The sequence below is a fragment of the Metarhizium acridum genome (genome assembly GCF_019434415.1).
Source record: "Metarhizium acridum strain ARSEF 324 chromosome Unknown scaffold_31, whole genome shotgun sequence".
In the NCBI taxonomy this organism is placed as follows: domain Eukaryota; kingdom Fungi; phylum Ascomycota; class Sordariomycetes; order Hypocreales; family Clavicipitaceae; genus Metarhizium; species Metarhizium acridum.
This window is the reverse complement of record NW_027094018.1, coordinates 707,493-729,693: the sequence shown is the minus strand read 5'-3', so window position 1 is coordinate 729,693 and position 22,201 is coordinate 707,493. Positions and strand designations below refer to the sequence as shown.

Sequence of the window (22,201 nt, the reverse complement as noted above, 5' to 3'; positions counted from 1 at the left end):
CGAAGCTAGACCGTTTCAGCTCGTGTGGGCAACCCCATATCGAGCAAGAGCGAATCCCAATGCTCCGGTTACCACCAGACTGTTTACTGCTGTCAAGTGTCTGCGTTGTAAGCGAGCCATGGTGATGTGCAGTGCGAACTGGGTGCGAATGGGCCAGAAACTATCACAAACCTGACGCTGGAGGGTTAGAATAGAAACCAAAAGGCCCCATCATCGTGTTTCCATTTATATAAAAGGAAAGGGAAGGAAATATGAACAAACCCCGTCGATGCAACGTCTACCATTCATGACCCTATAAGCAAAACCGAACCAGAACCCACGTATCCTACTCCCAGGGAACGACAGAGAGAAGCACACAAAATAATAATGGCAAGAACGTTGGTTTCGGCAACCAGGCGTAACAGAAGAAGTAGTATTTGCATTAAAAAGTATATATAGCGCAAGACCTTGGAAAACAGAGACCATGTTCTTCCAATCTCTCCCAGACCCAAAAAATCCCCCTTCCCAGCAAGTTGGACCAAAGCATCCTCCCGGCGCCCCCAGGCCACATTGAACAAAGACAAGGAAAAATTGGCGAACAAGAAAAAAAAAGAATAAAGAAACAACGCCGTGTTATGAGCACCCCTTGGACTCGGCAATGGCATCGCTGTGCGTGTTGTCACACCAGACAAACGCCCGCGCCACCGCCTCGGACGACTCATTCTTCCTCAGAGGGGTGCATTTATACCCAATGTAGCCCTGCTTGGTGCTGTTGGCGCAAAAGTTGACGCAGCAGTTGCCAATGTTGGGCACCCAGATGTAGCTGTGGACGTCAAAGTCAAAGTCCCTGCCCGTGTTGGCGCCCCCGTCGCCGGTGAGGATCTGCGTCGCCGCCCCCGTGAAGTTGGGCCGCGAGTAGCCCTGGAAAGCGAAATCATAGCCCTGCGGCCAGGTCTGGTTGTTGAGGAACTGGACCGTCTGCGAGGGCGCCGCGCCCGACGTCGTTGCCGTGGATGACGTGGGCGTGCTTGAGGATGAGCTGACAGTGAGGCAAAGTTTCCCGTTAGCTTCAGCACCTACTTCCCGTAGTTTGTACCTGTGGTAAAGGGTCAAAAAAGGAAGAAACATGGACATTCTCACCTGCTTGTTGCGGGAGTGGCGTCCGACTTCTTTGTCGACGCAACGGCGCCACCCACGCCACCGCCCACGGCGGCCGCGACGATGATGATGACGACGGCGATGAGTATCAGGAACGCCTTCCTGCTCATTCCCAGAATGCGCTGGTCCTTGTTTGCGCCGCCGCCCTCGCCTCCCGGGGGCAGCGCCTCGGGCGCGGCGTCCGACATTGACCTGACCTTTAGGGTGTCGGCGTCCATGGTCCGGGGCGTCGGGGGGGTCACGACGGTTGCCGTCTCGGGATACTCTGATGTCAGTTCCAGCGGGACAACGTGCTTGAGGGCGCTGTCGTGCTCGAGGCTGACGACCTCCTTCTCGGAGTCGGCAGGCCTCTGCGGCGGCGGCTGTCGCTCCGAGCTGCGCGCGGACTGGTACTTGGTCTGCAGCTCGCTCTCGAGGTTTGACAGTGGTGTCATTGGCGACAGCATGTCGACGGCCTCGGGGGCGTGAGCGTCGGGGTCCCGATGGTCGTTGTTCTCAAAGGGGTTGCGGCTCGCCATTGGTGATTGCCCAGTCTTTCTTGCGCCTTTGCTTTGCGTTTTCGTCGTGGATGAGAAGAATCGGGAGATGAGAGACTTTCGAATTGCTAAATGACTGCCGAGAGGAGGGGGTGAGACGGCTCATGGCAGGAATTCACACACACACACACACAAAAAAAAGAGAGCTTGACGAGTGAGATGATCAGGGACTTGAGAATAACCCTCCAAACTCACTGGCGGATTTGACTGGGCCCGTGGAAGGACAAGACAGCCTCAAGTGAGCGAGTTGCCATCGCAGTGCTCTCCCAATAACATGGAAAAAAAAAAAAAAAAAACTGTGCCCGTCTGTATGAGGCTCAAGCGTAAGGCGGATGAATAGAATCGTCGACACCCATGCGGGAGCCATCACCTCAGCAGGGCAAGATCTTCGGAGGATCTGCCGGTGAGGTGAGGGGCTGATTAGCCTGTGGTTGCATTTCGGCGGTATCATTTCATATGACCTGGTCTACGGCTGAAGCATGAGTCAAAGTGATTGGAGATGGAAATGGGCGCACATCCAGCATGCAGACTGGTTGTTTGCTCCTGCGTCCTGGCATTGCTGTCGCGGGTACTCCGTAAACTACATATGTAGTTAGTTGTAATTGTGAAAAGGCGGGCCGTCTGCCCTACGGGCGGACATGGGATTTCGCCCATCGGGGCAACTTCTCAAAGATCACAGCCCTTTCTCAGCCCTGCCTAGTGGCACAATTGATCATCGAGGGCCTTCGGGTGGCATGTGTTGGCGCCAATACGAAGAAACCGAGAAAAGCCCCTTGCAGTCACGGGGACCCCGTCAGAGACGGCAATGATCAACCGTGTCTGGCTCCATTCGTCAGTCCATTCGAAGTGGAAATTTCGTTGTCAAATGTACTGCCAGACCGTTGGCAACCAAGTGGGCAAACCCGCTTAGTTTATATATGAGTATATCAAGCGCGATAGCCAGGTGCCGCATCTGCTTCGCCGACTGGTATGCAAGTCCCTCCAAGACACTTTTCATTTCCATCGCCAGATCCGTCATTGATCAAAGTGGGTATCTAGGGCAACGTTCAATTTTCATACAAGCGGTGCATCTTGTCTGGCGTCTCCTTTTCTTGTATGACATGAATCATAGGCCAGATTCTGGATTGCTAAATTATGGCTGCCGCCTGCGTGCGACCCGAAATGTGGTGCATCCCCAAGTCACCAAGTCATCTCAAATGGCCACAGTGCCAGCATCTGCCTCTTACACCCTCCACGTTGTATCCTTCATTCCTACCACAGACCTGATTACAATGCCTCACATAAGCGCACTCTATTTATTACATTTTCCTTTTTATACATATAAAGAAAATAGGCGTTGAATCACGGAGGGATAAGGTCGGTATTTTGCTCCATCCGGTAACCTGTTCGAGGCCAGCCTCCATTTGACTGTCCTCTTACGTTTGTCTTGGTCGAATGTCATCCCGCAAGGGACATCAGACAGCCTCTTGAATGGATGATATTGCATTACCGAGCCATTGTAGAGTCTCTGCAATAGGGTCATCGCACCATTTATTTTCTTCGAGCAACTTCTCGGCGGTGACCAACGGTAACAGCGGCTGTCTTGACTACTCCCGCCTTGACCACAGGCATTTTGATTCATCTTGTAAGTCTTGTCTTCCAGTAGGAGGAGAAAAACAGAATAATGTAAACCTCTCCTCAATATTGTGAGATTCGGCAGCCGTGGCGATTATAAGCCCGAGACGATACGCTTAAAAACATGTCCTCCGGCTGTGGCAAATGAATGCTCATCACGTTATAATCCCAACCATGAACGTGCCAAACTCACCAAGAATAGCAGAAAGAGCCAGAGAGTTGTACACTCCCACTTTCCCGAGGGTTGCTGCATCATACGGAGTGCACTGTAAATGATGATTTTCAACCCCTTGGTTCGAGCCCACAACCGCGTGAAATTCCCAGTTCCCGAATTCCGAGGCATTTTGATAGTGCGCCTCACCCTCAGTTAAGCGCGGTGTCGCTGACCGATCCTGTACGAATAAAAGGTAAATGCGGGAACTGTGCTCAAGGAGATGATGACCGCGTTTACTTTCTGGTTTCCAAGGCATCGTAATATTTCGGCCCGACTAAACTTTCAACTGCCGTCTGACCAGCCGATCCTTGCCAGGCAAAAAGGTGATTGCAAACCGCACTTGTGACACGGCATCGACTCAGGGCTTGTGAATAGCTTCAAATCTAATCTAATAATTGTCCTTGCGTTTAAAGGTCCTTGGTTTGAATCATCTAGGGACCGGGGACCTCTGACAGCGTATATATACATGATATCTTAGGTGTGTGTAGCTGTGACAAGGGCTCATAGAGGGCTTGGAGCAAGTTAGCTCAAATCATCTAATAACAGTCTTTGGTATCAAAGGTCCTTGGTTCTTCCTCAAGGCCTCGTTGACCAAAGACCTCTTTAAATACAAGAAGTCGGTGAGGGACCTTACCCTAGGTCTCGGGACCGTAGCCCTTGTGTAACCTTTGAATTGGGCCATTTCCGCGTGACAGCACTTGAGCCACATGCTTCTATAAACACAGTGTCAAGGTCAAGTATATTGCCCTCTACTTCAATCAGATCCGTGTATGCTACGGCCGGAGATTGATGAAAAGCAGGCTTACGCTGTACTCTCCCGGGGCACGGCACGTACGGGCATCAGGATTTCAGCGGACAACTCTTGAAAAGAAATAGTACCGTGTATATACTTCCCAAGGCAAACGTCTCAATATTCTCATAAACCATAACTCATATCAAGTTACAAATCCAACATGGGTATTTCAAATCTAGCCCAGTCCTTCAAACATACTCATCCCTCACTAACCCATATCACTAAGCCCCGAGTCAGTTCTCCAAGGTACATCCTCAAAAGGCACCATTTGGACAGTACTTACAGCAAGGCAAGGGTGACGTCGCCGTGGATCTTGGCACGCAGTTCAATCTCCACGTCCAAGTTCAAGTCAAGACGCAGCTTCAGCGGGTTCTTCCTTTTCGTCCTTCGGCGCAGCCATCATTTGCTGCTGGGGCATGGGCGCGGGCATCTGTTGCTGCTGGCGCTGCTGCCGTGCAATCATCTGGTTCTGCCTGTCTTCCTCCTCCCAGGGGTCATTGACAGGACGCTTGCGCTTCCTTGTCGCCGGTTTGGTAGGCCGTGCTGGCTGTAGACTCTGCTCCTGCTCCTCCTCCGCAGTGCTCTCGTTGCTGACGTGCGGGCCAGTGTCGTCTTCTTGGTTTTCATTCTCGGACTCTAAAGGGTGCCCGTGTTAGCCATGCCTCTGCGGGGAATGTCTTGTCCGTGTGTGGAACGAACCGCTGCCTGGCTGATTGCGCTCCTTTTCCTTCAGCATTGTTGGTTCCTACGGTATCGTCAGCACATGGTAGATGGTGAAGTCGAGGGTTAGGCAGCGCAAGACCTACATTCACAGCCATGATGAAGTGGTTCCTGTTAGATGTTGCTTCCGAGGCTGACTACAAGTATTGGTAGTGTGAAATGTATGAAAAGTGATTGTTGGGTGTGAGTATTTGAAAATAGGACCATGTGAATATCCAGTTCGGGGTTTTCTCTCTCATGGGTTCTTTTATCAACTTCGTCGAAACAAGATGGGTGGCTGGATGTGATGTCATATCATGGCATGAGGGTACTATATTCTACGGCTGTTACAGCAACCTGGTATATTATACGGCTGTGTAAACCTGTTTGAGCACATTGCCAAAGTTGATAGTTTGGTACGAGTGGGACCGGGGGGATCGTGGCTGGGGCAAATGACGCACTTCCTTGTTTGACAACCAGCCCGATGACAACATGTCCGCCTTGACGGTTAGAGACAGCCTAGCCCCGGATCGATCGACGACATGACGGGGGGAGGGGTGGCGGAAGACGTGGCGGAGAGTACGGGATAGCGAAGTGCGGAACGGGCATCGATGCTGAATATGGAATAAGGGGATTGTCTGGAAGCAGGAATAAAACCTCCTAAAGAGACGTCATGGCTCCCCCACACGCTCTCAATATTGCAAGCCCAAGTTCCTGTTGGTTTGTTTGGATACGAAACACAACACCACCACGACGACCATGGTCATTGGGCTCCTTACCATCACCTCGATACCTACCATTACGGGCGTCGGTGAGGCTGTGAGTGCGCAGAAGCGACAAAACGCTGCTTCCAAAGAGCAAGAAAAGATTAATCTGGAAGCGTCGTTTGTCGGAGAGAGCCCGTTGAGCGATGCAACGGCAACCTGTTTCCTAAAAGACGGCAAGGCGAGTGCCACGGCCCGCGTATCGGCAGCCATTTTGAATGAAATTTGGTTTGGCTAACATTTTGACACAGCTGGTGCTCGAGTTTCCGGGGCAGAATGTCCACGGCCACAAATTCTGCGGCTTTCACTTCAAGTATCCCGGCGAGGAGCAGCACCTCGGGCTGGTGAGCAGCATCCAGGACGAGCCGCCCATGCTCAACTGGATCTACGTCAACCGGGACACGCGCGCATTGGAGTACGGCGCCCGGAAGGACACTGTAGGCCACATTGTAGGCCCATGGGGCTGGAGCGAGGACGAGCGGTTTCTCACCTTGGATGGGACCGCTGGGGGGTTTGTGGCAAGGAAACAGGAACATAATGGTGTGGAGAGGTGGATATTATACTGGGATCCGGAGACAGATGGCGGCAGCGAGCAACAAGGACCCGCGGGATCTGTCATGCTTCATCGAAAGCCGGTACTGGGAATGGAGAGTTCCTACATACGAGATGGAGAGGATTGATTACGGCTTTGAGCGCAAAGTGCCGAGTATGGGGATGCGCATGGAGATTTAAATAGTATCGTGACTCACCGTATATTTTGTAACATTGGTTCCGTCAATACAAGTAGAACCGAATATCAACTATACTGTGGTATAGTGGGAGGCGGAAGGCATTTCAACACATCGGGTGTATCATGCGCATCACCGCATAGTAGCGTATACTAGTTCATAGACAACTATATTCTACCAACTCGGCCGGCAGTATACGCAATATCAAAACGTAACCTTGACGCAAGTGTTCGACTTGACGGCGTTGATGTCCAAGAAGGCGGGTGGGTCGAACAAGTTTGGCGCCCAGTCAGTCGGACTGAAATATGCAGCTCGTGCTGGTTTTGGCCACTTGAGGGATATACGAGAATAGAAAGCGTGGCTATTTGCTGGATCTGGAGCAACCAGCCCTTGCGCATCTATCCCAGATATCATGGGGGCGAAGCGGGCCAAAAGCTCCGGGTTGCCGTCTTTGTGCCTAATTCCGATTCGACCATGGTTTCCTCGATGGCGGCCGCCAAGATGCCACAATATCCCGCTTTTCGCTGTGGATTCTATGGAGCCGAGATGCTCGAGGCATCGGGGTGCATTTCAATCCTGGCCTTCTTTACGCACCTGCTCCTGTCGTCAAAGTAGTCGCCGTGACCGTGGACCGCTGCTGGATGCGAGAAAAGCCTCCCGGAGCCTCGGGCGGCGGATATCATGGAAAAAAAATCAATCCAAAGGCCATGACTGGAGAAATTCCCCCCCCCATAACTTTCTCTCTCTCTCGGACATGATCACTTGGCATCCGAAAGTTCCTGCGAACGAATAGAAATGGCTGACACTGGTCCCATCTACTCCCCTTTGCCTACCCCGGGGATGCTTCACCAGGGCCCCGAGGAGAAGATGACGGGCACATCGACGCCGCAGACAGATTCTCCTGAACCGTTGCCCGAATCAGGGCAAGACAGCCGCTCCTCCAACCCCCTGAGACTAGCCAAGAGTCCCCCAGATGCACAGAACAAACCCATACAGATTCCCAAAATCACGACAGACATGTCCTCTACCCACGACCCGGCTGTCCTGGTGCGCGGGCTCGAGGGCAAGTGCGTGGATGAGTTCGGCAACATCCTCGACTGGGACGGGACAGTCCTAGGCCGCGTGGAAGGCGACCTGCCGTCCATGGTTGGGAGATGTGTGTCCGGCGACGGCATAGTTCGTGATAGCAGCGGAGACGTGGCAGGGCATGTGTCCGAGAACCACATGGACTCGTCAACGCCAGCAGAGGACCACATCAACAAGAGACTGAAGATTGACCACACGGGCAACATCTACGACCACCATGGCGCCGTTGTGGGCAGGATGAAGGACCACTCCAAGGAGAGCAAGACGGAAGGCTGTGCGAGATGCAGAGAGCGAGAGAGAGGCCCGGGCCCAAGCAATGTTGATGGCGGACAGCAGCAGTCACAGGAAAGGTCAACAGAAGGAGCGACTGACGATGTGCCTCGTCGGACGGCGACTCCAAGCCCGTCGGATATTTACCTGGACGTCAAGTCTACGCACGATGGCATCCAGCTGATCATCAAGATTCCTACGGTCTTCAATCGCCACCACGAGGGGGAATGATGGCATGAATGTAATTCTCAATTCACAATTTCCCATCCGAGTTTACCATCCCCTCTGGTGTGTTAAGGCTCCAATCGAGTATCTGCAGGGATATATACCTAATAAGAAGCTAAAATTAAAAAGGTATATTTTACTTATTATAATATTAAGTTAATTATAAGTGTACTTAAAAGATAATATTTTATAAATTATTACATTTAACTTAATATAATTTTAACGTAATTAACGGGTTACCTTAAGGTTACCTACTATTAGCATGTGTATTATAGAGCTCGTAACCCTACTAGAGCCTTAACACACTAGAGGGGATAATATTTATAATCTACTAGTAGTTTTATCTACGGCGTATTCCCTCTAGTATATTAAGGCTTTAGTAGGGTTATAAGCTCTATAATACACATACTAATAACAAGTAACCTTAAGGTAACCTATTAATCGCGTTAAAACTATATTAAGTTAAATATAATAATTTATAAAATATTATCTTTTAAGTACACTTATAATTAACTTAATATTATAGTAAGTAAAATATACCTTTTTAATTTTAGCTTCTTATTAGGTATATATCCCTGCAGATACTCGATTGGAGCCTTAACACACCAGAGGGGATAGGGCTGGCCGCTACACTACCAAAAGTGGAGAACTATCCTGGTAGTTGCGGGCTCCGCTTTCTCTCTTTATCAATTGACAGTAAAATGTGTCACGGCCGCAGACAGCGACGAGAGCATCATCAACAGACGGGATGGACTGGGCCACACGTCAGCTTCCCAACCTCTTCGCCACAGTTCGGCTTGATGTGTGCTCAAGCAGAGACTTCTCTGTTACCTCAGAGGCGTCACTAGTTCGGATCGCGTGCAGCACCATCAACAACGCATTCGCCGACGCGGCTGGCAAGCATGTTCATCTTCTCGAGGATCCTGGCTACTGCATCCACACCGGGTTCAGTTCAAGAATCACCTCGATCACTCGCGTTTACGCCAGATGGGAAACCACAAGCCGTTCATGGACGAAGAAGCAAGGAAGAGTTTGGCTATGCCCACCCTCGACAGAAAGCCACGCCGAAACTTAGATTCCAACGGCCCACCGTTTCCCGTCTCCATGAGACACAACTCGACAACCTCCACGTGCAATGGTTGCATCGTTCTCGGCTCTGTGGCCTTTGTCTTTGAATAGACCAAGAGTCAAAAACAAGGCACTGGCAATGCCTCGTTCAGCCACAATTCCCTGGTCCCCAGAGACCGCGCACCAGCCTCATCCACCTGCCCTTTCTCACGGCCGTGTTCCTGACCTAGTCCCCATAGCAATTGCGTCACGATGTGCAAACATCTATTTCCATCCCGGGTGATCGCCAGAAAGTGACGTATGCATGGCGGAGTGTCACTTTCATGCGCTTCACAAACGACCTCAACAACAGCACGAGAGCCTGTCAACACACATTGCTGACGTTGACAAATTTGGACAGGGACAAGGGAAAAAAACTTGATTACGAAAATGGCTTTATACCACGTATAAAGTCGCCCCATAGCTGGAGATGAAGGGGCTGGATCGGCACAACATGTCCAAGACATCGCCATAGTTTAATTCCGTAACAGGCAATTTTTTGGACTTGCATAATGCCAGTCACCAAACCACTATCGTCCCTTAACCCAGTCGGATCTGGGACCGAGGGAGACAAGCAGCAAAAAGAAGGTGCGTCGTGCATGCCGCCCGTTGAACCATCAATACATTGCAGTTGGTAATAGATGCGAGCTGCTCTTTTGATAACTTCAGTGTTGATTACCCTGGATCTAACCGCATTGGGTGCTGCAGACACTGGTACCCCCGAGTCAGTCCCTCGAACCGTGGCCGGCATGGTCAATGAAAAGGGAGAGATCATCGACAAGACAGGCAAGGTGATAGGAACCGTCTTGGACGTCAAGGACCACGAAAAGCTGGTCGGGGATGCAGTGACCGAGAAGGGAGACGTCATCTCAGACCAGGGCGAGAGCCAAGCCAACGTTCACATTGACGACAACTACACCCCGACACAAGTCCCGGCACAGGCCCCCGAGAAAAAGGAGGGCGGCGGCTGGAATGTTCTGGGCAAGGCCAAGTCGGCCATGCAGTACGGCGACAGCATCCGCAACGCCGTGTCCTATGGCCAAAACTTGCAAGGCGCCTATAACAAGTTTACCCAGGGCCAAAAGGCCGAGGCGGACAAGACGGGCGAGCATGTCAAGGGCGTCGAGGGGGCCAAGGAGTCTGCTGGCGGCGAAGACCAGATACCCGCGCCCGTTCAAATGGAGGATAAGGACAAGCCTACCCAGGAGGACGTCGGTGCCGCCGCCGGGACAGAAGGGTTGAAATCCCAAGAGCAGAAGGAAGGAGAGGCAGAGACGTCTGCTGCCGGGGACAAGGGTGCTGCAGAGCCTGCTCTGGGTGAGACTGGAAAGGAGGCCGGAGAACAAGGTGGCTCCTTGGCCGTCCAGAGCCCGAGACCTATTTCTGAGCAAGACACAGGGGGTATTCCTGAGTCTTCAAAGGAGACAGTTGAAGAAGCTGCTCCGGAAGGACAAAAGGCCCCCGAGGAAGTCGAGGGTGTCGCGGGCGGTGACAAGCTTGATCAAGACAAAGCAGCTGAACTTAAGCGTGGAGAGGGCCAGCTTGGCGGGGACGACAACTTGGATCAAGAGAAGTTGGAAGAAACCAAGCCTGGTGAAGACACTCTAGGTGAGGCCAAGGATGAGGTCGCCAGCAAGGGTGAACAAGGTGAACAAGGTCAACTCGGCGGGGATGCACTGAGTGAGGAAAAGTTGGGAGGAGAAACCAAGCCTGGCGAAGACACTCTGGGTGAGGGGAAGGATGAGGTCACTGGCAAGGCTGAAGAAGGCCAGCTCGGCAAAGACAAACTAGGTGAAGACAAGTTAGAAGAAGAAACTAAGCCTGGCGAAGAAACCATCGCCGAGGACAAAGGTCAACTTAGCGAGGATAAGCTGGGTGAAGACACCGTCGGTGAGGCCCAAGATGAAGCCGCTGGTAAGGTTGAAGAGGGTCAACTAGGCGAGGACAAATTAGGTGAAGACAAGTTGGACGAAACCGAGCCTAGCAAAGAAGCCCTCGACGAGGGCAGGGTTGAAGAGGGTCAACTGGGCGAGAACGAGTTAGCCGAAACCGAGACTAGCAAAGAAACTCTCGGCGAGGGCAAGGATGAGGTCACTGACAAGGTCGAAGAAGGCGCAGAGGAAGCCGGAGAGACAGCCGAAAAACCATTGGACTTTACGGTACTCAAAGGCACCAAGGTCAACAAAGTCGGGAACTTGGTCAATGACAAGGGGGACATTATCGGAAGACTCGTTGACGGCGACCCCAAACAGTTGATTGGCAGGGCTGCCGATGAAGAAGGGCAAATCTGGAACGACTCCGGCAAGGTCATCGGCAAGGCGGAGCCCATCGCCGACGCTGACCGAGATGAAGCAGCCAAAGAATTCGCGCCGTTCGAGAACTTCCCAGACGCCGTTGTTGAAGGCGACGGACGCGTCATGTCCGAGGGCCGGCAGGTTGGCGAAGTGATTGAAGGAGACCCCAAGCGCATGAAGGGCAGCCGCGTCGACGAGGACGGCGACATTCTCGACCGTCGCGGCAACGTCATCGGCAGGGCCAAACCCTGGGACGAACCAGAGGAAGTGCCCCCCGAGGTCATCGACATGTCGTCCCTGGCCGGAAAGAGAGTCAACAAAGCCGGCAACGTTGTAGACGCTCATGGCCAAATCTTTGGCCGCGTCGTCGAGGGCAATGTCAAGGCTCTTGTGGGCCGCATGTGCGACAAAGAGGGCAACATCATGAGCGAGTCGGGAGACAAGATAGGGCGCGCCGAGCTGGTCCCCGAGTCGGAGCGCGAGGGATCCCGCGAGGGACCATTCGCAGAACTCTCCGGCTGCACCGTCGCCAGGGACGGAACGGTGGTCACGCCGTCCGGCGAGGTGGTGGGCCGGCTCACGAGCGGCGACGGCAAGGTCCTGTACGGCCGGCCCGTGGACGAAGACGGCGATGTCGTCGACAAGAACGGCAACGTCCTGGGCAAGGCGGAGCGGTGGGAAGAACCCGAGAAGAAGAAGGATCCCCTGGCCGGACGCAGAGTCAACCGCGAGGGCAACGTCGTCGACGAGGACGGCAACATCATTGGCAAGCTGACCAGCGGCGACCTCAACATTTGCTCCGGAAAGGAGATTGACGATGACGGGGACGTTGTCAATTCCAAGGGCATGACCATTGGTCACGTCAGTCTCCTCGAGGACATTCCGCCCGAGCCCGAGGAGTCTGCTGAGGACAGGGAGAAGCGAGAGCAGGCCGAAAAGGACAGGAAGCTCGCTGGCCTGATCGCCGCCTCCATTGAGCAGTCTCTCGAAAAGATCAGGCCCATCCTCAGGATGATTACCGACAAGGTCGACAGGGCGGAGCGCACGCCAAAGGAGGAGCTTGACGAGGAACAGCTCGTCAGAGAGGTGAGGCCCCTCATCGAAGAAGGGAGCAAAATCCTTACCGAAACCAACGGCGCCATCCGGGGTCTGGATCCCGACGGCCGTATCCAGAGGCAAGCCAAACACAAGGCTTCGACAAAGGAAGCGACCCCCGAGGAGCATCATCTTGCCGAGGTTCTCAAAGAGGTGAGTCCCATGTTTCTCGCAGGAGTATATATACAGTCCGGCGCATGTGATACTAAGACGTGTTTTTCTCTCAGCTCACCGGTGACGTTACCCAAACCATTGACAATGCGAAGCGCAAGATTGAAGGTATGCCTCACGCCAAGAAGGAGTTGAACCCTCTTTGGGGCCTTCTCTCGGAGCCGCTGTTCCAGATTATCGCGGCAGTTGGTCTTCTCCTCAATGGCGTTCTAAGCCTTGTTGGCCGTCTGGTAAGTGCTTTTGCTTTTTTATCTGGCCGTGTACTGAAGCGGCAGCTGGCTAACTCCATTTTTTTAGTTGGGCGGTTTGGGACTTGGTGGATTGGTTGATAATTTGCTTGGTACGCTTGGTCTTAACAGGGTGCTTGAAGGTCTTGGCTTGGGTAGTGTGACGAGTGCTTTGACCGGGAAGAAGGATAAGAAATAACTCCCTTTGACTATGTAGTTTTAGCTTAAGTATTTAATTATAGTTGCCGAGTACGATGAATCTTATGCGTTTTGCTACACTTATGACGGATTGGAGAGACGTGCCGTGACTTGTCTGTAATAATTCCTGTCTGTGGCAAAATTATGCTTCTGTTGTTCCATGCATGGTACATCTATTTCTGTGTTTCATTCAACGCACAATTAGCCAACCAGCCGACAAGGACGCCTTTTAGATTTCGAGCGCTTGCCAAAGCGAGTCGCCTAGTAGGTAATTCAAGCGAAGTCAGCGGCGATGATTTTCCGCGTATCGTTTAGTCGAATGTTCCTTTGACGTAGGCGGCTCAAAGTAAGCTAGTTGCCAACTATACTGTCCGAAATAGAGAATGCCATCTTTGGAAAGATTACATTCCCAGAGCGGGTTGGAATGGTCCGGCCTTGTATCTGACAAGTCCACGTCTGCATGAATTCCTAAAAGGTGGCCAAGCTAAGGGGTCGCAAGGGACTGTAACTCCCAAGGGGCGACGATCGTTGAAAGTTACAGTCGGGGGACAACCCCGTACGCAGTGCTCTGCTAGTTCAAATGGAGTCAACAGCCAGCATGTCCAAGTTTACTTCAGTGACCTCAGGAGAGATCGTTAACCCCCGGGGCGGGATTATTGTCGTCGTTGTGCGGCAGGATGGTTACGATGTGTCGGTCCCTAGTTTGAAAATTGATTCCCAAATTATCTTACAGTCCTCTCAGGTTCACCCCCGACTAAGTGGTCGCGAACACATGTCTAAAGTGGGCAATTGTTCCCATATACAAGCGGCGATGCGTTACACACTGGGTAGCCGCTGCGGTGACTCGTGCTGTTCGGTTTTGCCATGACCAAGCGTGATAGCAAAGTGCAAGATCTGGTCAAATACTTATTGCCTCTGACTGTAGTTCTACCACTTGATAAACCCGGCGTAGCCGCCAACTGGTGAATCGCCTAACCCAGGATTGTTGAGGCTCTGACAACAAAAAGACTGCTCTCAGACAGCATGAGCACTTTGCCCAACAACCTCAAGCGACTGTTTCACAGCCCACGCCGAAAATATGCATCATCTTACACCAGTTTTTCTGTCTACAACGTCATCAACTCTGCATCACTTAGCTACGATACAAGCGCTAACCCTGCCTCCGCTTGGCCGTATCCGCCCCCAAGTAATCAATCGGGTTTCTGCACAGTGGGCAGGTATTCTGGCTACTCGTCTGGAACCACTTGTACAGGCAGGTCCTGTGGAACAGGTTCTTGCACGTACTGCACTTCTTATCGGGCATACGCTTATCCGTGGAGATGATGCTGTAGCAGATTGCGCATTCGCTCTGGCCCTTGAGCGCGCCGACAATGTTGCGCTTGAACACCTGGAGGCCATCTATGATGCTGCCGTTGGAGAATGTAATGACGCCCTGGGTGGTCATGATCCAGCTTTGCCACTTGCGCTCGTTGACTGCCACGCGGGTAAGGCTCGAGACAGTCACGCTCTCGATGGGGTAACTGGGTGGGATCTTGATGACAATGGCTGCCTGCGACTCGTCCACTTCGTATCCCGCCGTGACTTCCTTGGCCGGCTTTGACACCTTGACTAGGAGTTCCTGCTCGTCAATTCCCGGTGGTTCTTGTTGGTCCGCCCAAAGCTGCACCCCGTCCAGGGTCTCGCCGATGATGATCGGGGACAAGTACTTCGTGGTCCACGACTCTACGGCGATTCGGGTTTGTTTCGAGCGACAGCTGATGTACCACATTCTGAACAGACCAGGGATGAACTTGAGAGTGAGGTAGTACAGATGGATGAGTAGCCAGTGTAAGCTCTGCTCCCCGCTCTCCGCCTCTGCTAATTTAATGTCATAGTCACAAATCTGCGCAGGACCAATATTTTCTTTGTCGAGGTTAAGTGGATGAGCAGCTGAGTGGCCCAAAACATCAAACATAAAGTCCAGCAGGGGGCCAATCAAGTCCTCTGCCTTCAAATGTTCAGTAAAGTCATTTCGAATCTTGAATGACGACGATGAGTACGCGTCAAACACTAGTTTCCACGATAGCAAGTAGCCACGTATTGAAGACGGGAACAGTGAGAGCGCCTCGTCTGAAAACTTCTCCAAGGTTGGTGGATCGAGAAAAAGGGAGAGAAGTTCATCGGGTAACCGGGCGTCTGTCACAGTGTTAGTTGCCATCACGATTTCTCTCCTTTTCTTCCATATTCGTGTATGTAACTGTACGTGCGATACATACCAGTCTTGTCCAGGAGCACTTCAATAGACTTTTGCTCTTGATCAGCGGGAATCTTTCGATGAAGGAGGTTAAACGAGGCTGTTTGGATATCTCTCGATTCGGAGGCAACCAAACTGAAAAGCGCTTCGGGTTCAGGTATTCTGCTGACGGGAATCTTTTCCGTTTCACGGCAAATGATTCCATTGACAATCTCGAGTGGCTGCGACTTAGCCCCCGGGCCTATCCTGAGCAGCCCAACCAATCCCGTGGACTTTGCAGGGGCGAACTCTCGCAGCGCGTCTTCAAGGTCGTCATTTGGCTCCGCTATGCTTTCTAGAGTCTTGATCAACTTGAGGGAGGCGTGAATGGCCGGGAGAACATCGTCAAGATTAGCATCTGTGGCTCGACCCCAAAGGCTTGTACAGAACTGCAATGTTGTCTCCCAATAAGATCCGTAAACGTCCTTCATGCATGGCAAAAGTGCGTTGAGAGCACGGCAGATGGAAGCACTTATACTCGCGCCAAGTTCAGTGGGATCGTCTAACCACGAAGCCACCTGTCTGACCGCAAACACGATTCGGTTATTAGCCACGGGAAGCTCCCCAGTTTCGTAAATTTGAGCGGTAATTGCCAAAAGCGCCAAGGTGAGCTCCGTCTTTTCGTGGCCCGGCGTGTTTCCTGCGACGTCGCTCACTAGCCTGTTACAAAAGTTGCTTACTGCCTTGGAGGACTGTGCCGCTTCCCCAAGACCACTGATTAGACCTGCGGCAAGCAGAGCACTGTCAGGCTTTGCTTTCAGATTGTCCAATTTCAAGCATTGCTCCTCCACTGAGCTCGGCATCCCATGAATTTCAGTGAGTGCTTGGACGAGCTCGCTCAACAGCCTCGCGCTGTAGACACCCCGAGAGGAAAACTCTCTGGATTCTTTCATTGCGAGGTCCATGAGCCCTCGGACGATGGAGGACGGACTGCTGTCGAGGCCAGCAGCTGATTGCCAATCATTTGCCTTGGAGACAATGCCGTGGATTAAATGCCGTGACGATGAGATCATCCCCTCAGCTTCAGAAAGCGTGTCTGTCGAATCAAGTGACAGCCACAAGCCATTGCGGCTCATTGTCGTAATTTGGTCGGAAGCTATCTGGGTTGAAAGACCTAGGAGATACAGAAGCTCAACTTGGAACTCTCGTGGAAGTTGAAGACCCTCAAAATCGTTCTTGAGCAGTTCACAAGTGTACAGGGCCATTCTTGCGGGAATAGATCGGCCATCGCGGTCGCGAGGCAAACGCAGAGCCGCGTTTTTAGTACTCCCTGACTGGGGCAAACAAACCATTCCGCCAATACTGCTTGTTATTGACAAGGACGGGTTGATGGGCGCATCTAGTAATGATGCGAAGTGACCCATCCAAGTATTGGTGCTGGGTAATATACTTTCCCAGGAAGTCGCATTACTTTCCACTGCGGTCTTTGCCTGTGACACTAGGGTGCGGATACTAGAGGAATTGTCAGCATTTCCCAAAGACAGGGACAATAGTTGGGACCAGTAATTTACCCGAGAGATTGAGGTCCGGCTTTTTCGAGGCTAGACTGGATGATATCCACGACGCGCAATTTGCCTTGGGCTTGGCCGTCCAAAATAGAACGAATTGCGGCGACTTTTGGAGATACATTCAAGTCGTTGATCTCTGATAATGAAAGGAGCTGAGCAACGAGTTCAGTGTGAATCGGCTCTTCGGAAAACAGTTGTGCCTTGGATTTGGCAATTGTTTCAAGCATCCGAAGGATCAGTTCCAGCTGGGATGTCTGCTTTGACAACCGGTTCACCAGTTCCGATACCAGCTTTCGACCCGTATGGTCACTAAGCGCTTGATGTACACAAGCCGCATCAAGCAAATCCAACGCATCAGATTCCCCATTCAAGGCTTCCAGGGCCTGATTGTAGAACATAACCTGCAGAGCCATGTCTTCTGCGGCCAAGGAAGAGGCCTGTTCTTGAGAGATCAGGCCTGTAAGGGCGGCATTCCGTACTCTCTGGCTAATGTTGAGCCTCAGTATCTCAGCGACCCACGCTCGCCAGATTTCCTCATACGTCTGTGTTTGACCTTCTATTAGACCAAATATACCAAGGGCAGACAACAAATATCTTGCTGAGGCGGTTTCGACTAACATGCCCAATCCATCCTCTGCCACTGCAAGGAAAAAGGAGGCCAAGTTCCGCCCATTGTCACCGGAAAACAAATGCTGTGATGTGCTCAGCGCGTACTCTATGATTTGTGCTGCACCGAAGGGTTTCATATTGCGGCTCTCTAGCAGCGTAGTGCACTGCGTAATCACTCGGTTGGAAGGACCAGTAGTCTGGTCAGGCAGAGTTGGCCTAGAGTCTTTCAATTTGGCAAATATCTCACCAACAAGACCGAACCACCGCCGCCCCTGTTCTCCGATTCTTATTTGGGAAGTCTTGTAGTCTTTGGACACTTCTGGTAGGGAACCTGAGATGTTGGTGCATAAGATGGTCCCTAGCCGTTCCCATTCTTGAGCTGAGGCATCAATGAGATTAGGCGATGACTGAATCACTGCCAGGTGAAGTTCGACAAATATGGACATGGCATTTGGCCCAGTTGGTATTGTGTTGGTTTCCGAAGTCGACAATAGGAATTGTTCGAAAAGGGGGAACAGGTGCTCTTGCGCAAATGACAGTTTATCCTCGTCAGGCAGTTGTTCAATTGATCGCTTGGCAATGTCGGCGAAACACTTCCATGAGTACGACGTGTTTGTTCGAGGCTCCTCTCGGTTTGTGATTCCTGCCTTTACCGACGCCAACAGTTTGGATGCAGTCTCGAGTCCAAGGGCATCCACTGGAATAATGGCAATAAGTTGGTCAAGAACTTCCCAGAAATTCGGCGGGCTACCTTGTGAACCTTTAGAAATGAAGGATTGCAGGCGTGTAATGGGTGACTTCTTGTCCACCGGGCCTGACACCCAAAAAGCGGGATCTTTCTGCGACAGTTTTGTCAAAGCCCTGACATATTCGAGCGCTGACCCTGCTTGGCTAGTTTTTAGCCCTCCGGTGACAAATGCCTGTTTCGCCTTGGTAGTCGCGCCGTACGGAAGCTGACGATCCAGGCACGCAAACAGCAACTGACAGACAGTCCTTCTAACTGCCGAGTCTTTGAAAGTAATGCTCTTCCAAACCGCTTCTTCGCTGAAGTACTCGTCGTATTTTTCTGCAAACTTTTGCACGCCTGCATCGTCAACCTTTTGAAGCAAGCCCAAGACCAAGGACAAACTTGACGTCACAACCCTAAAGTATTTGGCCTCGGCATCCTCGACAGTCGTGGACCGCTCGTCGCTGAGGGTATCTTGGGTTTCCCGAATAGCTTCGATAGCGAATTCTAAAATCTGCGACTGGCATTTAACCCAGAACGCCCTCATTTTCTCGGGTGTGGTAAGAAATGATGCAAGTCCGTCGCTAGCAGCCCTTGCCACAACTCGATCGCGGTCATAGAGTCCTGCAAGCCATGGGCCAACAATCTTCGGCACATGGCGTTCCATGCGCTTGCGGGCCGAACGTAAAAGTTCTGACTGTAGGATATGGGACAGCTCCCGTACGCGCCTGGAGTTGTCTACAGAAGTGCGAGCATATATTTGTCTCTGCGGCATGATTGTTAGGATGGCGAATTCTTTCTCTCCGACAGAATTGGCGTCATTGGGCTCTCAAAGGATTCGGACATACCCATATGTCTAGCAGGGCTTCTTCAACCCCACCATCCTGCTCAAACGGATGCGATTGCGCATGTTGGACAAGATCTTCTAGGCCTTTGGCTTTCGTAATGCTATCCTTCTTGAGGACATTCTTCAGCGACACGATGACATTGGGGTCCGACACGGCGGCAAAGGATGGAGGTTCCGCAAGATATGACAGAGATGTCCAAGACACAGGGCCCCCGAAGCCAAAGCCACCCCCGCCAGTCGACGAACCAAAGCCCCGCGGTCCGCGCTTCATGACGAGAGAAATTCACGGGCTAGAGATGGAGATTTTGTGGCGATGCGGATGCGGATTGCGGAAACATGGAGATTGTCGGATGCGACAGTAGATGTTGTAGGAGCTCGAGGTATAGCTTGGAGAGGCATCGCCTTTGGTCATCAGCAAGTGGCTCGCAGTGGGCTTGAGATTGAGATCGAGGTCCAGCCTGGTTTCAACGTTCCCAGCTAAAGTGCTGGGACTCGGGGTGTGGCCCAGCAAATGATGTCACGGCGGGTGGATTCCAGAAGGCTGATCAGTGTCATCACACATGCAGAGTCATACCGAGAAGGACACAGCCAAGGGAGAGAAAAAATTATTATGGGCCTCCATGTGAAAATCGACCAGCAATCATCTCAAGGCTTCAAGCATCAATGGCTTATCATTCTTATAGTGTTTCCAGTGGTAGTGGTGCAAGAACTTATGCTTGGAAGAATAGGAATGCTAGATGAAGCAGGTCTCGATTCTGGGAACCACTGCCAGAGAATATGTAAATACAGCATATCTTGTTCCGCATTCCGTATCAGTCACGTCACCATGGGAGAATGCTGACTGTCGCACAACTACCAAGACTGACTCCCCTCCATTTTACTTAATTTCCATGTTATTTAACTCCTTCTTTCTTCTTGGCGAGACCGGCAGCTACTTGTTCGTGGCAGCGTGTACCGCATATCTTCTATCAAAGTGTCAACTGGCCAAAATAAACCAGCCCTACCACGCGACTGCGCTTGTACATGCAGATGTTACACATCAAGACATTATCTTGTCGTAAAACACACATGCTTCAGAGCCTAGTTAAGGGTCAGCTCACAAGAAGAGGAAGAAAAAGAAAGAAGAGGCACACTGTCTCCATCAACGCAGGGAGCATTCGACATACCTCCTCGGCGGTATCTCTCCTGCCAGACTCAAAACACACCAACCTGCTCACAAGGTTTCTGAACTTCTCATCCACTTCAGGCAAAATGTCGGCCCAATCACGTTGTGGAAATACGGTCCAAAGCTCAAACGGAGTGACCTTGAACCCCTTTGCTTCCGGCCAAGTGTCTGGCGTCGGGGTGCCCATGGTCTTGAAAATACTCAGTATCAGACCGAGCTGATTGCCGTCTTCGTGCGCGGGACGCGATTCAAACGGCGGTACCGGCGGCGACGAAATAACCTCTGCGAGCATGACGCCCAATGCCCACATGTCGACCGATGTGCCGTAGCCCTTATTCCCGAATAATACTTCTGGGGCGCGATACGCTCCTGTGCCAATGTCGAGGATCTTGTCATTTTGCGGTTCGGTATAGCTAGATAATCGGGGGTGCCAGGCAGTCCCAAAATCGGATATGTACGATGGTCCAGAGGGGGACTGTAACAGTATGGCCGAAGGTTTGATGTCTCGATGAATAATGGCGTGTTTGTGCATGAATGCCAGCCCAGTGAGAACGTCTCTGAATATGGATCCCGCGTGACTGAGTGATATCGACTTGGAAGAGATGAGATCGCCCAGAGTCATGGGAAGGTATGGGAAGACAAGAACAAGGCGTTGTTCTTGATCTCGGAACGTCTCTGTGAGGGTGATGATCTTTTCAGGTACTGGGTTTAGAGAATGCAATTCTTGAAGAATCGACGCTTCTCTTTGGGGGTTATGTGGTTCAATATTGTGCTGGATAATTACTTTTAGGGCGCGGTTGTTGGAGCGATAGACTTCAGACGTGACTCCGTCTGCGATGAGGGTGCAGTTATTATATTTGCCAATACGAAAGCCTGTATCTGAGGGTGATGGCGGACTCTCCTTTGTCTTGCGAGAAACCGCCCTAACCGCTGCATCATATTCATCCTGATATCGTCAGCCACGATGATATGAGATTGAAGCACGGTTAAATTAGTACCCTTGTAGATGAGTGCTGATAGGCATCTTGCTCAATGGATATAGCGTCGCTACGTTTATCAGGCGATAAAGTCTCTTGGCTAAACAGGGAGGGGGGAGTGAGCGGCTGGCTAAAAAAATAGATACTGGCTGTACTTACAGACTTTGTATTACTTCGTATCTGTCAAGAGAGGAAAGTGAAGATTTCCAGTCCGACATGGTGGAGTGCAGGGCAAGTGAGATGGACGTTGGAGGATAACTTGTCACTCGGATCATGGATGTCGGGGAATTAGAAGTGTGGGGCTTGACGTCAAAATACCACCTCGTGAGCACGAAGCATGCAATTCTGCATGAGGCGGCAGGGCTGCTGCTCGAGTACAATTTGTCTGGCGGGGAGGGAAGAAAAAAAAAGGGATGCTGCTACATAATTTAAAGCAATTACAAAATGCAGGGCGACATTATCTCACAAATCAAGGACTTTGCACTACAAGAGAGCTATGGGGTATTTTGGGTCTTGAGTAAAGAGTAAGTTGAATGAAGCTCATCAAGCTCCAAGCTCAGCTTCAACCAGAGCTTTCTCGGGTACCCGGCCACCCTAGAATCAAATAGCAACGTACGGAATAAAGTCGCTTGCCAACCGGAATCGAACCCTTCAGCTACTGCACCGAGCATTGTTACTCAACCCGTTTGCTGTCTATTCCGTGGTGAGGACGACGGCGCAGGTCTCAGTTTTTGATGCAGCTGACGGAAAGTGGGGCGGCGGGTGGAGGCCCAGGAGCCAACCAAGGGCCAGCCAAAGGCAGCACCGAGGAGGAGCACGAGAGACAACAAGAACCACGAGACTTATGGCAGCTGGGAGCACAAAATCTGGGGTCCAAGGGGAAAGAAGAAGAAAGAAGCCAGAAGATGATCAAATGTCTTTCTTGTCTTGGAAGCACC

The 22,201-nt window shown here is 51.6% G+C and overlaps 7 protein-coding genes across 7 annotated transcripts; 3 read left to right on the top strand and 4 right to left on the bottom strand.

The window, feature by feature from the left end:
• Positions 1-612: 612 nt before the first annotated feature.
• Positions 613-1,655, bottom strand: J3458_005054 (uncharacterized protein; the record flags this gene model as incomplete). The annotated part of the gene is made up of 2 exons (XM_066118580.1): positions 613-1,018; positions 1,120-1,655. 2 exons carry the CDS (start codon positions 1,653-1,655, stop codon positions 613-615), a joined length of 942 nt encoding a protein of 313 aa, XP_065976100.1.
• A 2,988-nt stretch (positions 1,656-4,643) lies between these two features.
• Positions 4,644-5,112, bottom strand: J3458_005053 (uncharacterized protein; the record flags this gene model as incomplete). The annotated part of the gene is made up of 3 exons (XM_007808396.2): positions 4,644-4,930; positions 4,994-5,039; positions 5,101-5,112. 3 exons carry the CDS (start codon positions 5,110-5,112, stop codon positions 4,644-4,646), a joined length of 345 nt encoding a protein of 114 aa, XP_007806587.2.
• A 440-nt stretch (positions 5,113-5,552) lies between these two features.
• J3458_005052 (uncharacterized protein) lies at positions 5,553-6,614 on the top strand. Its single transcript, XM_066118579.1, has 2 exons — positions 5,553-5,938; positions 6,009-6,614. The coding sequence occupies exons 1-2, from the start codon at positions 5,753-5,755 to the stop codon at positions 6,435-6,437; spliced, it is 615 nt and encodes a 204-aa protein (XP_065976099.1). The 5' UTR covers positions 5,553-5,752; the 3' UTR covers positions 6,438-6,614.
• A 294-nt stretch (positions 6,615-6,908) lies between these two features.
• On the top strand, positions 6,909-8,237 carry J3458_005051 (uncharacterized protein). The gene has a single exon (XM_007808398.2). The coding sequence runs from the start codon at positions 7,281-7,283 to the stop codon at positions 8,070-8,072; it is 792 nt and encodes a 263-aa protein (XP_007806589.2). The 5' UTR covers positions 6,909-7,280; the 3' UTR covers positions 8,073-8,237.
• Positions 8,238-8,787: 550 nt separating this feature from the next.
• Positions 8,788-13,823, top strand: J3458_005050 (uncharacterized protein). The gene is made up of 4 exons (XM_066118578.1): positions 8,788-9,761; positions 9,882-12,715; positions 12,790-12,963; positions 13,031-13,823. The coding sequence occupies exons 1-4, from the start codon at positions 9,686-9,688 to the stop codon at positions 13,157-13,159; spliced, it is 3,213 nt and encodes a 1,070-aa protein (XP_065976098.1). The 5' UTR covers positions 8,788-9,685; the 3' UTR covers positions 13,160-13,823.
• Positions 13,651-19,467, bottom strand: J3458_005049 (uncharacterized protein). The gene is made up of 4 exons (XM_066118577.1): positions 19,123-19,467; positions 16,942-19,040; positions 15,414-16,882; positions 13,651-15,333 (listed from the first exon to the last, which is right to left on the bottom strand). The coding sequence occupies exons 1-4, from the start codon at positions 19,390-19,392 to the stop codon at positions 14,309-14,311; spliced, it is 4,863 nt and encodes a 1,620-aa protein (XP_065976097.1). The 5' UTR covers positions 19,393-19,467; the 3' UTR covers positions 13,651-14,308.
• A 264-nt stretch (positions 19,468-19,731) lies between these two features.
• CSK1_1 (mitogen-activated protein kinase) lies at positions 19,732-21,955 on the bottom strand. Its single transcript, XM_066118576.1, has 4 exons — positions 21,423-21,955; positions 21,285-21,363; positions 20,288-21,232; positions 19,732-20,201 (listed from the first exon to the last, which is right to left on the bottom strand). The coding sequence occupies exons 1-4, from the start codon at positions 21,536-21,538 to the stop codon at positions 20,169-20,171; spliced, it is 1,173 nt and encodes a 390-aa protein (XP_065976096.1). The 5' UTR covers positions 21,539-21,955; the 3' UTR covers positions 19,732-20,168.
• Between the last annotated feature and the right edge of the window lie 246 nt (positions 21,956-22,201).

Coding starts and splice junctions, on each gene's coding strand:
- J3458_005052 (XM_066118579.1), top strand. CDS start 5,753: ATGGTCATTGGGCTCCTTACCATCACCTCGATACCTACCATTACGGGC. Junction 5,939..6,008: donor GTTTCCTAAAAGACGGCAAG/GCGAGTGCCACG, acceptor ATTTTGACACAG/CTGGTGCTCGAGTTTCCGGG.
- J3458_005051 (XM_007808398.2), top strand. CDS start 7,281: ATGGCTGACACTGGTCCCATCTACTCCCCTTTGCCTACCCCGGGGATG.
- J3458_005050 (XM_066118578.1), top strand. CDS start 9,686: ATGCCAGTCACCAAACCACTATCGTCCCTTAACCCAGTCGGATCTGGG. Junction 12,716..12,789: donor TTGCCGAGGTTCTCAAAGAG/GTGAGTCCCATG, acceptor TTTTTCTCTCAG/CTCACCGGTGACGTTACCCA. Junction 12,964..13,030: donor TAAGCCTTGTTGGCCGTCTG/GTAAGTGCTTTT, acceptor CCATTTTTTTAG/TTGGGCGGTTTGGGACTTGG.
- J3458_005049 (XM_066118577.1), bottom strand. CDS start 19,392: ATGAAGCGCGGACCGCGGGGCTTTGGTTCGTCGACTGGCGGGGGTGGC. Junction 19,041..19,122: donor AAGCCCTGCTAGACATATGG/GTATGTCCGAAT, acceptor ATCATGCCGCAG/AGACAAATATATGCTCGCAC. Junction 15,334..15,413: donor AGTGCTCCTGGACAAGACTG/GTATGTATCGCA, acceptor ACACTGTGACAG/ACGCCCGGTTACCCGATGAA.
- CSK1_1 (XM_066118576.1), bottom strand. CDS start 21,538: ATGATCCGAGTGACAAGTTATCCTCCAACGTCCATCTCACTTGCCCTG. Junction 21,233..21,284: donor ATCAGCACTCATCTACAAGG/GTACTAATTTAA, acceptor TGACGATATCAG/GATGAATATGATGCAGCGGT. Junction 20,202..20,287: donor GGAGAGATACCGCCGAGGAG/GTATGTCGAATG, acceptor ACCCTTAACTAG/GCTCTGAAGCATGTGTGTTT.